Source organism: Phacochoerus africanus, chromosome 3 (assembly GCF_016906955.1).
Source record: "Phacochoerus africanus isolate WHEZ1 chromosome 3, ROS_Pafr_v1, whole genome shotgun sequence".
Lineage (NCBI taxonomy): Eukaryota > Metazoa > Chordata > Mammalia > Artiodactyla > Suidae > Phacochoerus > Phacochoerus africanus.
Window position 1 is genome coordinate 119,899,951 of NC_062546.1, and position 18,172 is coordinate 119,918,122.

Genomic DNA, 18,172 nt, shown 5'->3' on the forward strand with positions numbered 1-18,172 from the left:
GGTTATAAGAGTTAGGAAAGGAGAATTACAGAAAATCTGACACTGCAAACACATTGCTGGCTGTGCACAAGGCCAATCTTTTTCGTCGCTTTATTTCTACCCCCTTTATGCTGCGTCTCAATCCAAAATCCTTTTCTAAGAGGGTTCACAGGGGTAGTGGTTAGGAGTTCGGAAACTGGACTTCAGGACAGGATTTGCCTTTGCTAGCTGTGCTGTCTTGAGCACACCATTTAGTTTCACTTGGTTTCTTGCTTCATCGCTTGTAAAACGTCAATGTTCTTTTGACGTTTAGGCGATGGTGATTGGCATTTGATGTAAAGTCACAGAACACCTGTAGACAATAACTTGAAAACTCTCGTCGTCACCCGAATTGAGCAGATCCCAGCGCACGCTGCAGGAGGATCTATTAGCTTCATATTTCTACTCCTGTAAAAGAAAAATTTCTTCCCTCTTGGCAGCGTCTTCAGTACTCCCATAAAAGTCCCGCCCCCAGCCTCTCCCGGGCTGTCAAGGAGATCCGGGACGCCCCAGCTGGTTGATCCCCTCAGCTCTACCCAGGCGGGGCACGTGATGACGCACGCGCGTTCTCTGCGGCCGCCGCGCCGCCGCGCCGCCGCGGTGGCTGCCGGGACTGAGTTCCGAGCCGTAAGATCAGGAAGTGGCGGGCGGAGCCCGGGGCCGAGTCGCCTCCTCGGACGCCGCCGCCGCCGCCGCCAGTGCTAGGACCCCGACCTGGCGGGGCAGCGCTGGGCGTGCGTGCGTGCGGGGGCGCTGACGACGAACGGGAAGCGGCGGCCAAGCGGGCGTGGGTGGCTGGTCGCGGCGGAGGCGTGTGGGACGGCCCTCCTGGCTCAGGTGGGTGGTGCGGTGGCCGTGTGAGGGGCGCGGAACCCCGGCCTGTTGTTCCCGCGGGCCGCCTCCTCCGGGGGTGAGCGGGTCTCCCACCACGCGGGAGGCTGGAGCTGCCCTTCCCTCCGCGAAGATCTTAAACCCGGTAATAACTTCTGGGGAGCATTGTCTTTTAGGCTGGGGGTTCACTGAGAAAACTTTTGGGTTGGAAAGAGGGGAAATTCGAATCTGAGAGCCGATTGTGCCTTTGCTTAGCCTTTAAGTTCATATTAGCAGTAGCCGGACCATCCCGGCGTGTGGAGTTTGGGGAACCACGGTGTCCGGCCAACTAAAGGCTGTGATTTCAGGCCCCTTCACGGACTGGTTTTTTTTTTTTTTTTCTTTTTCCACCTGCCTTTGGGAGACATTGTTTGGAAGGATTTCTAAACTTAGAGTTGTAATAGTTGTTTTCTGCAAAGTTTGTTTTCCAAAACAAATCGCTGCTGTACTTTTTTTTTTTTTGCCGTTCGCCTCAACATTTCTGTTATTTAAGAGGTAAGCAGTCTGTGTTCTCAGCTTGCCGGCTATTCATAGCCATGTTGGCACCAGGCAAAGAGGCAAGAGAGGAAAAGTAGAAAAGTTGACGTCAAATGAAAAAGTGGAAAGAATGTGGGCTTTGGAGCCAGCAGATTTTCATTCGTTTTTGGCGTCTCAGTGGAAGAACACGTGAACTCAGTTGTGGCCATGTTGTTTTTTTTGTATTGTTTAATGTAAAATGGTCAGGGTGATGTCTCCTGTCTGCCACACAGTTCAGTACATGTCAAACCCTATAGATGCTGAGTAGTCTGAGAAAAAGGAGCAAAAGTTAGATGGAGCATATGATGGTGGAAGACATTAAGCCTTCTGTTCCAGGTGCCATTAAACGTTACCCATACCACACAGGTCGTCTTTGTTTTGGAGGCCATATACCATCATTTCAGGTCTGGAGTAAGGAACACCTGATTGGGGAACCAGAGTAGTTCCATTCCTGGTTCTGTTCTTGCAGCTGTGTGATCTCAATCATGTCCTCTTTTCACTTCAGATTTTACGTGTTAAAGTAGGAATAAAGCAGAGTTCCCATCATGGCTCAGCGGAAACCAATCTGACTAGTATCCATGAGGATGTAGGTTCGATCTCTGGCCTCACTCAGGGGGTTAAGGATCTGGCGTTGCACTGAGCTGTGGTGTAGGTCGAAGATGCACCTCGGATCCCGCATTGTGGTGGCTGTGGTGTTGACCAGCAGCTATGGCTCCAGTTCAGCTCCCAGCCTGGGAACCTCCATATGCTGTAGGTGTGGCCCTAAAAAGACAAAAAAAAAAAAAAAGAAAAAGAAAAAGGAATAAAACAAAATACCTGTTATAAAGTTGTAAGGGTCAAATGCTGTAAGCATTTAGGTTTTTGTGAACCGTGAGGCCTTTATTTAAATCTGTTAAAATCACTACAAAAACCTGGATTAATTATCGTTTACAAGGAGAAATAAACAGGTACAGATGTTGCCGTTGTAGGCTTGTTGCCCCTGCCTTATCACTTGGGAATTCTTTCTTCTTCTCATACTTTCCCTACCCCAAGACTGTCCCTTTAGCTTCCTCACCCCAGTATTACAGGTCTGTCATTTCTTTTTAGATCCACCTCAAAACAGTAGTACTGAAATAACATATATTTATAACTCTACTATTTAAACAATTGCTTTCACGAACATTTTCTCATTTTATTCCTACAGTTGGGCTAGATGTAGAAAGCACTGGTAGTATCTTCATTTTACTTATGGTAATGTTGGAGTTAGAGAGTTCTGGTGGCTTGCCCCAGGTCATGTTGCTGTTAGGGATTAGAACTCAGGGGAGGAGTTTCTGTCATTTCAGAGGAAATGAATCTGACTAGTATCCATGAGGATGCAGGTTCCATCCCTGGCCTGGCTTAGTGGGTTAAGGATCCGGCATTTCCGTGAGCTGTGGTGTAGGTCGCAAACGAGGCTCTGATCCCCTCATTGCTGTGGCTGTGGTGTAGGCGGCAGATACAGCTCTGATTCAACCCCTAGCCTGGGAACCTCCATGTACCACAGGTTTGGCCCTAAAAAGACAACAACAACAAAAAAACACAAAAGAATTGAGAGAAGGCATGTCTTTGATTCAACGTCTAGGGCCAGTGATCCTTCCTTCCTTCCTTAACTGAAGTTTACTCTGATTATTTCTTTTTCTTTCTTTTTGGCCATGCCTAGTAGAAGTTCCTGGGTCAGGGATCGAACCTGTGTCACAGTTGCTGCAGTGACAGTGTTGGATCTTTAACCTGTTGTGCCACAGGGAAACTCCTCTGATTATTTCTTATCAGTGTTTGTATTTATTTATTTATTTATTTTGCTTTTTAGGGCCGCACTGGTGGTATATGGAGGTTCCCAGGCCAGGGATCGAATCAGAGCTACAGCTGCTGGCCTACACCACAGCCACAGCAATGAGGGGATCTGAGCCTCGTCTGTGACCTGCTCCACAGCTCATGGCAATGCTGGATCCTTATCCCACTGAGCAAGACCAGGGATCGAACCTGTGTACTCATGGATACTAGTTGGATTTGTTTCCTCTGCACCACAGCAGGAACTCCCAGTGCTTGTATTTTTTAATTTTAGCATGCTGTCATGCTTTATTCATTGCTTTTGAAGTGAGGTGCTTAGTGCTTTCACGTTCTCAACATAAGCTGCTTGAAGGCAAGGATTTATCTTCCAGAACTTTTCAAAGCTTGGAGTACAGAGCCTCACAAACAAGACATTTAATAAAGGCTTATGAAACCATTAGTAATGAGGCTAGAGCAATTTAAAGATGTTCTTCCATCCATTATTCATTGTACAAGTATTTATTGAGCTACCCCATGCTTGAAGGCTTTCAGGGTATAAGATAGTCTCCTCTTTCCTCTGGACCTTTCTTCCTAACTTAAGAACACTAGTCTTAACAGTGTAGAAAACGTTTACACAGTCAGCTTGTGTGCTTCTGAGACCCTCCCCAGGGTTCAGACAAGAGAGGAATGTTTTTAAATAGTTGGTTAATGACCTCTGCCTTCCCTGGTTATACTGATGTGGCCTAGAATTGTACACTTTTAGAACTGGGGAAAAACTTGAAAAAGTCTAGTCTTACTCCTTCTAAATCAGGAATTTTCTGTAGATATTTCTAGCAAATATTAATCCAGCCTCTTCACTTAATGAAATAATTCTTTCTTTTTACTGGTGCCTAGTACAGTGCTTGGCACATAACAGGAACTAATTAAAGATTTTTTGTGTGAATAAGTGAATAAATACAAGTGCTAGAGAACTAATAAAAGGTAGTTTTGTTAGGTTTCTTGTTGAAACCTGTGGATTTGGCATATAGATTGGAGTGACTGGAATCTGTATTAAAGAAACTGATATTTATCTTTGCAGCATTATGGATCCAAGCCTTTTGAGAGAACGGGAGCTGTTCAGAAAACGAGCTCTTTCCACTCCTGTAGTAGAAAAACGCTCAGTATCTTCTGAGTCATCATCATCATCATCATCAAAGAAGAAAAAAGCAAAGCTAGAACATGGAGGATCATCAAGCTCTAAACAAAATTCTGGTTAGTAGAATTGACTGTTTAGGGCTGTTTAGTTTTTATTTTTCAGAAAACAGTTTATAGTCATGGCAAGTTCATTTTTCAGTTCAGCATTCATATTGATTGTTAGGTACTTTGTTGAGGATGTGGGATGGAATTGTAGTAGAGTGTTTTTTGCTCTTGAGATGTTCATAATTGTGTTGCACTTAGAATTTAGGTTGTTATCTTAAAAAAAAACTTCATTGAGGTTTATATACCATACAGTTCACTCATCTTTTTAAAAATTAAAAAAAATTTTTATTAAAGTATAGTTGATTTACAGTGTTGTGCAGTTTACTCATTTACAGCATATAATTCAAAGATTTTTAGTAAGTTTACCACGTTGTGTAAGTATTACTACGATTGAAAATTAGAACATTTCAGAGTTCCCGTCGTGGCGCAGTGGTTAACGAATCCGACTAGGAACCATGAAGTTTCGGGTTCGATCCCTGGCCTTGCTCAGTGGGTTAAGGATCCAGCGTTGCCATGAGCTGTGGTGTAGGTTGCAGACGCGGCTCGGATCCTGCGTTGCTGTGGCTCTGGCGTAGGCTGGCAGCCACAGCTCCGATTCGACCCCTAGCCTGGGAACCTCCATATGCCACGGGAGCGGCCCAAGAAATGGCAAAAAAAAAAAGAAAATTAGAACATTTCCATCACCCCCAAGAGATTCTGTGTGCCCATTAGTAGTTACTCCTTGTTCTCATGTCAGCCCTGATAACTAATAATCAACTTTCTGTCTCTATATACTTGTCTTTCCTGGGCAGTTCATATAAATGGAATTGTACCGTATGTGTTCATTGGTATTTGTCTTCTTTTACCTTGCATCTGTTGAGATGATAATGTTGTTTATTGTTTATATGGTGTAGAATGTTAATTGATTTTTAGATGTTAAACCAACCCTGCATTCTTGAAATAAATCCTACTTGGTCGTAGTGTGGAATCCTTTTTGTGGGATTCAGTTTGTTGATACTTTGTTCAGGATTCATCCAGGTTGTAGCGTGTGTTAGTACTTCATTCAATTTTATTGTTGAAGAGTATCCCATATACCACATGTGGTGTGGATGTATCACAGTTTGTTTATCCAGTCACTAGTCAATGGACATTTAGATTATTTCTACTTTTTGGCTTCTATGAATAGTGCTGCTGTGAACATTCATGTACAAATCTTTGTGTGGCCTTTTTTTTTTTTTCTTTTTTCTCTTGATTGGAGACCTAAGAGTGGAATTTCTGGGTCATGTGGTAAATTTATGTTTGACTTTTTAAGAAACTACCAAAATGGCTGTACCATTTTACATTCTCACTATAAATGCATGAAGATTCCAATTTTTTCTCATTCTTGAAACACTTGTTATTCCTTATCATTTTGATTATAGCCCTTCTAGTGGGTGTGAAGTAGTATTGTTGTGGTTTTAATATGCAATACCCTAGTGACTAATTATGTTGATCCTCATTTCATGTGTTACGGACCATTCATGTGTCTTTTGGTGAAATGTCTGTTAGATTTTTTTTGCCCATTTGAAATAATTGGGTTATTGTCTTCTTATTGATTTGGAAGAGTTCTTGATATATTCTGGATACAGTTTATTGATGCAGTATCATGTGTGTTCTTGGGGTCGTATGTAAGAAATCTTCAGGGGTTCACAGGTACTCTAGTAGTTAGGATTTGGCACTTTAACCACTGCAGCCTGGGCTCAGTCCCTGGTCTGAGACTTGAGATCCCACATCAAGCTGCTACATGCTGTGGCAAAACAAAAACAAAAAACCCCCCCAAAACTTTACCTAACCCAAGGTCATGAAAATTTACTCCTGTGTTTTCTTATAAGAGTTTTGTAGTTTTACTTCTTAAATTTAGGTCTGTGAGTTGATTTTTTTTTTTTTTTTAATATATGGTTTAACACAAGGGTCTAAATTCATCTTTTTGTGTGTGGTTATTCAGTTGTCCCTTTACCATTTCTTGAAAAACTTTTTCTCCACTGGCATTCTTGCTGAGTATCAATTGACCGCAAATGAAAGAGTTTATTTCTGGAATCTCAGTTAGGTTCCACTGGCTCATCTGTCCATCCTTATGCCAGTACCACACTCTCCAGATTGCTTTAGCTCTCTAGTGACGTTTTGAAGTTTCAGAAGTGTAAGTTTTTCAATTTTGTTATTTTTTGTTGAATTTTTTTATTTTTTTTCCTGGATCCTTTGCATTTCCATATAAATTTTAAGCTCAGCTTGTCATTTCTTGTCAGTTCTCATTTGTTGAAGAGCCAGCTCTGATTTTAATAGGGAGAACTTGGTGTGGAGAAAAGGGAATCCTACACTGTTGGTGGGAATGTGAATTGGTACAACTGCTATGGAAAACAGTATGGAGGTACCTCAGAAAACTAAATACAGAACTACCATATGATCCAGCAATCCCACTCCTGGGCATGTATCTGGACAAAACTTTCATTGAAAAAGATACATGTGCCCCTATGTTCATTGCAACACTATTCACAATAGCCAAGACATGGAAACAACCTAAATGTCCATTGACAGATGAATGGGTTAAGAAGATGTGGTGTACATACATAATGGAATACTACTCAGCTGTAGAAAAGAACAAAATAACGCCATTTGCAGCAACATGGATGCAATCAGAGGGTCTCGTGTTAAGTGAAGTAAGTCAAAAAGAGAAACACAAATACCATATGATATCACTTATATCTGAATCTAATATATGGCACAGATGAACCTATCTACAGAAAAGAAACAAACTCATGGACTTGGAGAACAGACTTGTGGTTGCCAAGGAGGAGGGGGAGGGAGTGGGATGGACTGGGAGTTTGAGGTTAGTAGATGCAAACTATTTGCGTTTGGAGTAGATAAGCAATGAGATCTTGCTGTATAACACAGGGAACTATAGGTAATCGCTTTAACTATAGGTAATTGCTTGTGATGGAACATGATGGAGGATGATGTGAGAAAAAGAATGTGTATATATGTATAACCAGGTCACTTTGCTGTGCAGCAGAAATTGACAGAACGTTGTAAATCAACTATAATAAAAAAATTAGGAGCTCCTGCTGTGTTGCGACGGGATCAGCAGCGTCTTGGGACTGCTGGGATGTGGGTTTAATCTCTGGTCCAGCACAGCGGGTTAAGAATCTGGCATTGCCACAGCTGTGGCTTAGTTCGTGGCTGTGTCTTGGATCTAATCCCTGGCCCTGGAACTCCATATGCTGAGGGGCAGCCAAAAATAAATAAATAAATAAAACTTGCTCTCCTACAATGTTAAGTCTTTCAGTCAGTTAACATGCCTATTTTTCCTTATTTAGGTTTCTAATTTCTTTCAACAGTGTTTTGTAATATTTATTTATTTATTTCCATTTTTGTCTTTTTGCCTTTTCTAGGGCTGCACCCTTGGCATGTGGAGGTTCCCAGGCTAGGGGTCCAATCGGAGCTATAGCCATCCGCCTATGCCAGAGCCATAGCAATGCCGGATCCAAGCCATGTCTGCAACCTGCACCACAGCTCAGGGCAGCACTGGATCCTTAACACGCTGAGCGAGGCCAGGGATTGAACCCGCAACCTCATGGTTCCTAGTTGGATTCGTTAACCACTGCGCCATGATGGGAACTCCAGTGGTTTGTAGTTTTTCATGTGTTGTTTTACTTTGTTAAATTCTTAAGTATTCTTTTTGATATTGTTGTGAATGAAATTGTTTTCTTAATTTGATATTTGAATTGTTCATTGCTAGTATGTAGAAATAGAGTAGATTTTATACATTGATATTATACTCTGCAGCCTGGCTGAACTTACTTCTAGTTTTTTGTGTGGATTCCTTAGGATTATCTACACGTAAGATTATGTCATCTGTGAATAAAAATAGTTTTACTTTGGAGTTCCCTTGTGGCATAGTAGGTTAAGGATCTGGCATTGTCACTGTAGCAGTTTAGGATACTACAGCAGCACAGGTTCCTACTTTGGCACACGTCCTATCCCTGGCCAGAGAACTGACTTTGACATGCTGTGGGCATAGCCAGAAAACCCCGAGACAAACCAGTTTTACTTCAGCTTTCCAATATGAATGCCTTTTTTTTTTATGGCTGCACCTGTGGCATATAAATGTTACCAGAGCAGGGTTTGAACCACAACTGTGACATGTGCCTCTGCAGCACTTTAACCACTGTGCTGGGCCAGGAATCAAACCTGCACTTCCACAGTGACCTGGGCTGCTGTATTTGGATCCTTAACCCACTGTGCCACAGCAGGAACTCTGATTACCTCTCATTTTAATGAAATTTACATTGAATTAATTCATGGTAAACACAGTTTTAGAAACTCTTAAACATTAGCAAAGACCTGCTCTTAGACTTGGTCTCTTTGGTCTGCTTAAGAGTATCTTCGTTCCAAAATCTCAGTGGCTTAAAACAACAGAGATTTATTTCTCTTTCCTACCATGGGTTTATCATACATTGGCAGAGGTCTTAGCTAGTAACTTAAGGACCCAAGCTGATAGAGTAGCTGATATTTCAAATGTTGTTTGTTTTAATGCCTGAGGGAAAAAGAACTCTGGAAGATCTTGCCTCTCGGTTAAATACTCTGGTCTGGCAGTGACACGCATCACTTCTCTCACTGCTTATTGGCCAGAGCTAGTCACAGGGCTGTACTTAGCTGGTTCCATGTGTTCAGAAAGAGGAGAGCTGGAAATACTGGGTGTAAACACTAAAGACTACCATACCACCCCAGGTTAGTTCTCTATGTCATTGGATTGCCCTTTTAGCTGCTTACTAGGTTTCCTGGTTTAACTTCCCTACTGGCTGTTCTCTGTACAACAGTGATTTTTCTAATTAGGAATCTGATGTTACTTTCTTTTTTTTTTTTTTTTTTTTTGCTATTTCTTGGGCCGCTCCCGCGGCATATGGAGGTTCCCAGGCTAGGGGTCTAATCGGAGCTATAGCCGCCAGCCTACGCCAGAGCCACAGCAACGCAGGATCCGAGCCGCGTCTGCGACCTACACCACAGCTCACGGCAACGCCAGATCGTTAACCCACTGAGCAAGGGCAGGGACCGAACCCGCAACCTCATGGTTCCTAGTCGGATTCGTTAACCACTGCGCCACGACGGGAACTCCCCTGATGATGTTACTTTCATTATTAAAGCTGATCATTGCTTTCTGGACAAAGCCCACCTTTTCTGGAAGTTCCTAGGCCAGGGATCAAACCCAAGCCACAGCAGCGACCAGAGCCACTACAGTGACAGTGCTGGATCCTTAACCCTCTGGCCACAAGGGAACTCCTAGTCCTACTAATGTTTTCTGCTTTTATCTGACTGTTCTCCTTGTACTCTGTCCTGGTGTTACTGGCTCCTCTAACATGCTTTACTTTCTTTTGCCTCTTGGCCTTTGCTGATAATATTTCTTCCTGGAACATTCTTTCTACCTCCTTCCTTCTTTTCTTTGGTTAACTCCTATTTCTCTTTTAGGTTTCAGCTTAAAAGTCATTTCCACTTTCCAGTTTGAATTCAGTGCTTAGCCTTGGAATTCCCATAGCACTCCCTGTTTCTGACAAAGCTGTTGTATGGTGCAGTAATTGAATGATTACTTGTTTGCTATTGTAACCTAATACCTCAAACATAGAAGCACTCAACGCACATTTATTGAATGGCTGAATAAACCACAGGGTAATGTAGAGAGAAGTTGATAGTGTACGTTATCGAAAAATGTAGCTATTAAAGGACTTGTAAGCTCCCCATCTTTTGCAGGGACTCCAAAGTTTTCTGCTTATGAAAATGTGTTTTTAACAAGTGCTCAGAATAGGACCTGGTTACCAGAGTATTTTGTGTATCAAGGTTTCACAAGTCTTGAGAATTGGTTACAGTATTTGTGTTTATTTCTTGTTTGTTTATTTATTTTTGCTTTTTTGGGCAGTACCCGTGGCATATGGAAGTTCCCAGGATAGGGGTAGAATTGGAGCTACAGCTGCCAGCCTATGGCACAGCCTACACCACAGGCATGCTGGGTCTGAGTCATGTTTGCCACCTACACCACAGTTCACAGCAATGCCAGATCCTTAATCCACTGAGTGAGGCCAGGAATCGAACCCGCATCCTCATGGATACTGGTCTGGTTTGTTACCACTGAGCCGCAGTGGGAACTCCTATTTGTGTTTATTTCTAATGTTAGGAAAAACGTTTAAAAAAATAGTGTGTAGAAAAGTGATTTCACACTGGCATTTAGGGTTCTCTAAATTGAAAATGACAGATACTTATTTATTGTTCTTTTTTTGGCCACACCAGTGTCACATGGAAGTTCCTGGGCCAGGGATCACATCTGATCTGTGGCAATGCCAGATTCTTAACCCACTATGCCACAGTGGGAACTCTGACAGATATTTATTTTTTACTTCACATATCAAATATTTTCTATTTTGCTATAATTTTCAGTATTTCCTTAATAATGTGCCACGATTAGGTAAAGGCTGTTATTTCCATTAAAAAAATTTTGAGTAATGCTGTTGTAAACAGCTTTGTATCCTGAGTTTTCTTTTGAACTAGCTTCTAAGAATAAATTGCCAGGAATAGCATTTTTGGTCTAGGGGCCGTTATAGTGTAGTGGTTAAAAGCATGCATTGATTTGCTAATGGGTAGTAGCAAAATATTATCAGGGGTATAAAATATAATCCTTTACAGCCTTTGGCATTCCAAGAAATAAAACTATCATATTTCTTTCTTTCTTTTTTTTTTTTTCTTTCTTTTTCCAGCTGCACCCACAGCATATGGAGGTTCCCAGGCTAGGGGTCCAGTCAGAGCTGTAGCCACTGGCCTATGCCATAGCCATGCAGGATCCGAGATGCATCTGTGACCTACACCATAGCTCACCGAAATGCCAGATCCTTAACCTACTGATCGAGGCCAGGAATTGAACCTGCGTCCTCATGGATGCTAGTAGGGTTTGTTAACCACCGAGCCATGACAGGAACTCCAAAACTATCATATTTCTTAATAGGTGTTAAGTGGTTCTATATATTTTGTGTCTGTGTGTCTTTTTAGGGCCTCACCTGCAGCATATGGAGGTTCCCAGGCTAGGGGTTGAATTGAATTGGAGCTGTAGCTGCTGTCCTACGCCACAGCCACAGTAATTCCAGATCTGAACTGCTTCCATGACTACACTGCAGGTAACAGCAATGCTGGATCCTTAACCCACTGAGCAGGGCCAGTGATTGAACCCGAGTCCTCATGGATACTAGTTGGGTTCATTACTGCTGAGCCACAATGGGAACACCCTCTTTTGACTTTTTTTTGCAGTATTTTTGCATTGAGTATCTTAGCCCCTGTGAGTTTGAGTACAAGAAGCATAGTGAAAGAACAAGTTCAAGAAATGCAATTTGTGCCAGTAAGTTTTAGTTTGAAAATGGCGCACGTTAGACCATGTATTTTCTTACTAAACAGTTTTATGAAAAGTTTATGCAAGAGTACTTGTAACCTTTCTGAGTATTTTGAGACTTTTTTTTTTTCCCACACTAATCCTACATAAAATTTAAGTCTTTAAACATGTAAAAGTTGTTTTCCATAAACTAGTAGTAAGTAGTGCTTTTTAATAAGTAGGGACCTAGGTACAAGTGGAGGTATTTTACTTTGGATTTAGGCAGGCATTTTAAGTAGCATGTTAATAACCGAAACACGTGTAGGATAGTACTCTATTTGTCAGTCCACATGATTTGTTTAGGTATAAGTTATTTGGGGATCATTAGTCTTTTCCAGTTTATCTTTTTCTGCTTAGTATTGAATTCTAGGAATCTTGTATAGTTTTTTTTTTTTGGCTGCACCCACGGCATATGGACGTTCCTGGGCCAGGGATCCAGTCCAAGCTGCAGCTGCGACCTCTGCCACAGCTGAGGCAATGCTGGATCCTTAACCCGCTGTACCATGGCAGGAACTCCCTATGTAGTGTTTTTTTTTTTGTCTTTTTGTCTTTTTGTCTTTTTGTCTGTTGTTGTTGTTGTTGTTGTTGCAATTTCTTGGGCCGCTCCCGCGGCATATGGAGATTCCCAGGCTAGGGGTTGAATTGGAGCTGTAGCCACTGGCCTACGCCAGAGCCACAGCAACGCCTATCTAGTTTTTGAGTGTCATTTTAAATAGATTGATAAATTACTCACATTTGTGAAAGTTTTATTGTATATTTAATGAAATGGATACACACACAAAAAGTGCATATTTAACTTGTTTTTCTCTTCTAGTAGAAATCTTTAATTATTCATTGTCAATTTTGTAATAACAATTGGCCTCAAGTTTTTTTTCTGTCATTGAAGGCTGTTTTCAAAGCTTTTATTCATCTTGTGTAGAGTGCTAGACGACTTCAGTTTCACGTTTTCTGATATTGTCCATCATGCTTCTAAGAGGGTTTGGTTCACTTTTTAAGTCTTTCACAGTTTTGTTTTTCACACAGCAGCAGCAGTCAAGCACTTCATAAAGGAAAGCCAGCACCACTAAAGATACCACTGTAAATATAAATAACAGCAGAATGACAAAGCAGGCAGTGTTCCAGTTATCATGAAAAGGGTAGATTTTTTGAACTTGAAAACCAAGGTACTGATAAACAGATGTAGTGGTTTCATTCCAGAGGCTGGAGTTCAGGGAGGCCATTCTTAGAGATTCCACTTCTTATATTGCTTGTTTGAATCTGTAGAAAGGTAGAGAATGGACACATGTAACCAAACTACTGATTTGTCAATTCAAGTCTCAGTTCTAAGATTCCTTAGGAAATTTATATAGGCTACCTGAGTCTTCCTTATTTTCTCTCAGAATTAATGATTAAGTAGTGTTCTTCAATTTTTAAAACATCTATGCAGTGTACTGTGTAAATCATACTTTATGTGTATGTATTTTTGGCTGTGGCCATGGCATACAAAAATTCCTCGGCCAGGGTTCAAACCTGTGCAGTTGCAGTGACCTGAGCTGCCGTAGTGATAATGCCAGATCTTTAACCTGCTGCCTCTAGGGGAACTCTATACTTTATATTTTTTAATGTATATCATTTATTAGATAAATATGTATATTCACTATTCAAATACAGAGAGTTGCCTTTTTTCAAGCTGCTGTGGTGCAAGTTTAAGCTGGCCCAGGAACTTCTGCATGCTGTGGGCACAGCTAAAAATAAAAAGATTAACATACAGAAATTAACTCTTAATGGCAGAGGAAATGGCAGCTGAATTGGTTTAAAATTTGACTAAAGTGGTGGTCAGTGAGCTATCATCTACAAAAAATCTTAACGTTTTAAAGTTGTGTTCTTCGAATGGCCCATAGAAAAGCTTTTGTGGGTCCTTCTCACGTTATTGGTTCAGTATATTTCTGTCTTCTATTTCCATGCCTTTAAACTTCCAGGACAGGTAATCTGAATCAGGAAAGAATAGGTAAGTGAAAGAAAAAGAAAGAAAAGCCAAGTAATGGCAGTTTTCAGAATAAGGATAATACTTTTTTTTTTTTTTGGTCGTCTTTTTTTTGTCTTTTCTAGGGCCGCTCCTGCGGCATATGGAGGTTCCCAGGTTAGGGGTCGAATCGGAGCTGTAGCCACTGGCCTACACCAGAGCCACAGCAACTCGGGATCCAAGCCGTGTCTGCAATCTATACCACAGCTCATGGCAACGCCGGATCCTTAACCCACTGAACAAGGCCAGGGATCGAACCCACAACCTCATGGTTCGTAGTTGGATTCGTTAACCACTGAGCCACAACAGGAACTCCCTTTTTTTTTTTCTTTTTATGACCGCAGCTGTGGCATAAGGAGGTTCCTGGACCAGGGGTTGAATCTGAGCTGCAGCTGTGACCTACACTTTAACTGTGGCAATGCCAGATCCTGTAACCCACTGTGCTTGGCCAGGGATTGAACTGGAGCCACTGCAGTTGGGTTCTTAAACAACTGTGCCATAGCTGGAACGCCCAAAAATATCTTAAGCTTTTAAAAATATTAAAAAATACTTGTATGCTAAGAAACATTTTTTTGGCATGTGACATGTGGAAGTTCCTGAGCCAGGGATTGAATCTGAGCCACAGCTGCAACAGTGCTGTATCCCTAACCCATTGTACTGGACTGGGGATCAAACCCTAGCTGGTGCAGTTGGATTCTTAACCCACTGGGCCACAGCAAGAGCTACCTAAGAGACTTTTTGAAATAAGAGGAAAAAAAAAAAAAACCTCCACAGTTCATAGTTCAGTGACTATTAACAATTTGCGTGCTTTCTTTTATGAAAGAAATGAATTATTTTTTGTGCTTTTTCTTTGCTTCATAATTGTAAATAAACTTTCATACTTGTAAACAAATGTTTATTGATTACCTGCTGTGTAGCAGATAATTTTCTGAGTGCTGGAGATAACTTGTGTGTGAGTATGTTTCCTTTGTAGAAAATTTTAAGGCAGTACAGAAGTATGAGTATAACGAATGCCTTTGTGTTCATAACATGGCTTAATTTATTAACTCTTGGCCAGTCTGTAGGTCTGCCTGCTTCCATCCCATGGATTATTTTTGATGGGAATTCCAGACATCATGTCACTCCATCTAGGAATAGTTCAGTGTACATCTCTGTATACATCTCTTTAAAAAGAGATGTATACATTTTTAAATGTAACCACCATATCATTTTCACACCAAAAATTAAAAACCGACTTAAAAGCCCCAAATATGGCAATAATTTCTTAGATTTCTCTGTTTTCTTTATAATTATAAAACTTTGGGGTGATAAACTGATATTTTCTAAGTTTTTTTTTTTTTTTTTGCTTTTTTAGGACTGAACCCAGGGCATATGGAAGTTCCCAGGCTAGGGGTTGAATCGGAGCTATAGCTGCTGGCCAATGCCACAGTCACAGCAACACAGGATCTGAGCCGTGTCTGTGACCTACACCACAGCTCATGGCAACACTGGATCCCTGATCCACTTCGCAAGGTCAGGGATTGAACCTGCGTCGTCATGGATCCTAGTTGGATTCATTTGTGCAGTGGCACAATGGGAACTCCTTTTTCTTTATTTTTCTTTTTTTTTTACCCTTTCTTTAATTTGCTTGGCAAATTGCTTCACCTCCTTGCATGGACTTGGTTCCTTCCTTTCTTCCTTCTTGTATTTTGGAGGTTAAATTGATAACCTGAGACCAGAAGTAAACGCCTAAAATCTTTTTTTGGTCTTTTGTCTTTTTTTTGTCTTTTTTTGTTGTTGTTGCTATTTCTTGGGCCGCTCCCTCGGCATATGGAGGTTCCCAGGCTAGGGGTTGAATCAGGGCTGAAGCCACCGGCCTATGCCAGAGCCACAGCAACGCGGGATCCGAGCCGCGTCTGCAACCTACACCACAGCTCACGGCAACGCCGGATCGTTAACCCACTGAGCAAGGGCAGGGACCGAACCTGCAACCTCATGGTTCCTAGTCGGATTTGTTAACCACTGCGCCACGACGGGAACTCCCTCTTTTGTCTTTTTTTAGGGCCGCATTCACGGCATGTGGAGGTTCCCAGGCTAGGGGTCTAATCAGAGCTACAGCCGCCGGCCTACAGCACAGCCACAGCAACGCCAGATCCTTAACTCACTGAGTGAGGCCAGGGATTGAACCCACAACCTCATGGTTCCTAGTTGGATTTGTTAACCACTGAGCCACGATGGGAACTCCTTTTTTTTTTTTTTTTTTAAATGGCTGCAGTGTGCAGCGGCTCAATGCCCAATCTCAGTTCTCAGACCAGGGATTAAACCTGGGCCACTTCAGTGAAAGTGCCAAGTCCTAACCACTAGACTAGCAGGGAACTCCCTTCGTTTTTCTTTTCGGGTTTAAGAATCATTCATTTTCATGGTGCTTGGTGGCCTTTCGTCTTGAAATAGGGGACAAGAGACTAATGGAGAGTAATTAAATCAACTGCCTCTGTTATTTCTGGGACTTATAAAAATACATTGTCTAGCACACACAGAGGTACATGAGTAACTTCCTGTTACATTACAGTATTTCAGGCTATGTCAGGAGACCCCTGTCTTTCAAAGTTACTCCCTTTTATCCTTTGAGTTTTTCTCTTCCAAGCAGTCTCATAAAAAGCAGGGCTGCTATGCTGCACAACTCCAGGGAGCACCAGTCACATTGTGTTGTGGGGTGGGTGCCATTCATGTAGAATACAGTGTAAGTTGGAGTTGTGCAATGTGGAAGTCCTGATAGGCTACCTTTTGACCTCTGCATTGTTGCTGCCTCTTCTACCCAAATAGTCAAGTAGCCTATAGAAGTTAACTCAAATGGGGACAAAAGTTAAGTCCTTTTTGACCCAGCCTTCCTAATAGAGTAATGTTGTGTGTACATGTTCACAGACACACAAATGCTTGAAAATGTTCAGCGTTGGAACCCCTTTAAGATTAGTAGCACTGCTAAAAGGCAGGTATTACTGGGAGGGTTAACACATTATTACAATTATTTTTACTTCAATGTGAATGAATTTCAGGTTCTTTCTGAAAAGCAGAGCTATGTTAATTTAAACTATTATTTCATGATTGATTTTAGAAATGTCATTATAGGGAGTTCCTATTGTGGCTCAGTAGTAACAAATCTGACTAGTATCCATGAGGACATGGGTTCCATCCCTGGTCCTGCTCAGTGGGTTAAGGATCTGGCATTGCCATGAGCTGTGGTATAGATTGCAGATGTGGCTCAGATCTGGCATTGGTGTGGCTTTGGCGTAGGCCAGCAGCTGTAGCTCGGATTTGACCCCTAGCCTGGGAATTTCCTTATGCTTCAGGTGTGGCCCTAAAAGACAAACAAACAAACAAACAAACAAAAACCATTGCAGTTTTAAATAAAAATTAAAAGCGTTATCTGGACTTCCTGTTGTGGCTCAGTGGTAATGAACCCAACTAGTATCCTTGAGGATGCAGTTTGAAACCTGGCTTTACTCAGTGGGTAAAGGATCCAGCTTTGTGACTGCAGTGTAGGTTGCAGACATGGCTTGGATCGGCTGTGGCAGTGGCTGTGGCCGGCAGCTGTAGCTCTGATTCTACCCCTAGCCTGGGAACTTCTGTATGCTGCAAGTGCAGCTGTAAAAAGCAAGAAAAAAAAAAATCACCCATAATTTTATCTTCCTAACATATCAAACTTTTAATTTTTTTCTCCTAGAAATGGGCTATATAGATCTGTAACTTATACCTGGTTGAAATTATACTGAGTTTATTAGTTTGTATTTTAATTTATTATGAGTTGGCCTTTTAAAATTTGTAGTGACTTTTTAAAACTGGGAAGAAGTTGTAAAGTTAACTATTTAAAAATTTTATTTTGTCTTTTGTCTTTTTAGGGCTGCACCTGCAGCATATAGAGGTTTCCAGGCTAGGGGTCTAATCAGAGCTATAGCTGCCGGCCTATGCCAGAGCCACAGCAACACCAGGTCCAAGCTGTGTCTGTGACCTACACCACAGTTCATGGCAACACCAGATCCTTAACCCCCTGAGCGAGGCCAGGGATCGAACTCACAACCTCATGATTCCTAGTTGAATTTGTTTCTGCTGTGCTATGACGGGAACTCCTAAAAATGAAATTTTGGAATGATTAGAAAATTGGCTAGAGGAACTTCACATTTTATTTGTTGAAGTACAAGTGAACTGGTTAAAAAAATTTTTGGTCCCCTTTCCCTTAGAAAAAGAGGAGAGGGATGAGAAGGGAGAGGTAAGGTGAGGGGAGAAGGGGGGGCAGGCAGGCAGGAAGACACAATTAAATTCACTTATTTGAGGTTAACTTGTACCCATCA

At 41.7% G+C, this 18,172-nt stretch overlaps 2 protein-coding genes across 3 annotated transcripts in view; one reads left to right on the top strand and one right to left on the bottom strand.

Moving 5' to 3' along the window:
* Window positions 1-653: 653 nt before the first annotated feature.
* The window catches only part of GTF2E2 (general transcription factor IIE subunit 2), an 81,298-nt gene continuing 63,779 nt past the window's right edge, over window positions 654-18,172 (top strand). Inside the window, exons 1-2 of one of the 2 annotated variants that reach the window (XM_047772542.1) lie at window positions 654-994; window positions 4,268-4,440. In XM_047772542.1, the coding sequence (XP_047628498.1) occupies window positions 4,272-4,440 (169 nt within the window). In that variant the 5' untranslated portion in view covers window positions 654-994; window positions 4,268-4,271. The remainder of the gene's footprint in view (window positions 995-4,267; window positions 4,441-18,172) is intronic. The other variant, XM_047772541.1, reaches the window with a different exon arrangement.
* Window positions 12,690-13,072, bottom strand: SMIM18 (small integral membrane protein 18). The gene has a single exon (XM_047772543.1). The coding sequence runs from the start codon at window positions 13,063-13,065 to the stop codon at window positions 12,769-12,771; it is 297 nt and encodes a 98-aa protein (XP_047628499.1). The 5' UTR covers window positions 13,066-13,072; the 3' UTR covers window positions 12,690-12,768.

What these genes read in the sequence shown, in the direction of transcription:
- SMIM18 (XM_047772543.1), bottom strand. Translation starts at nt 13,065, where the DNA reads ATGGCCTCCCTGAACTCCAGCCTCTGGAATGAAACCACTACATCTGTT.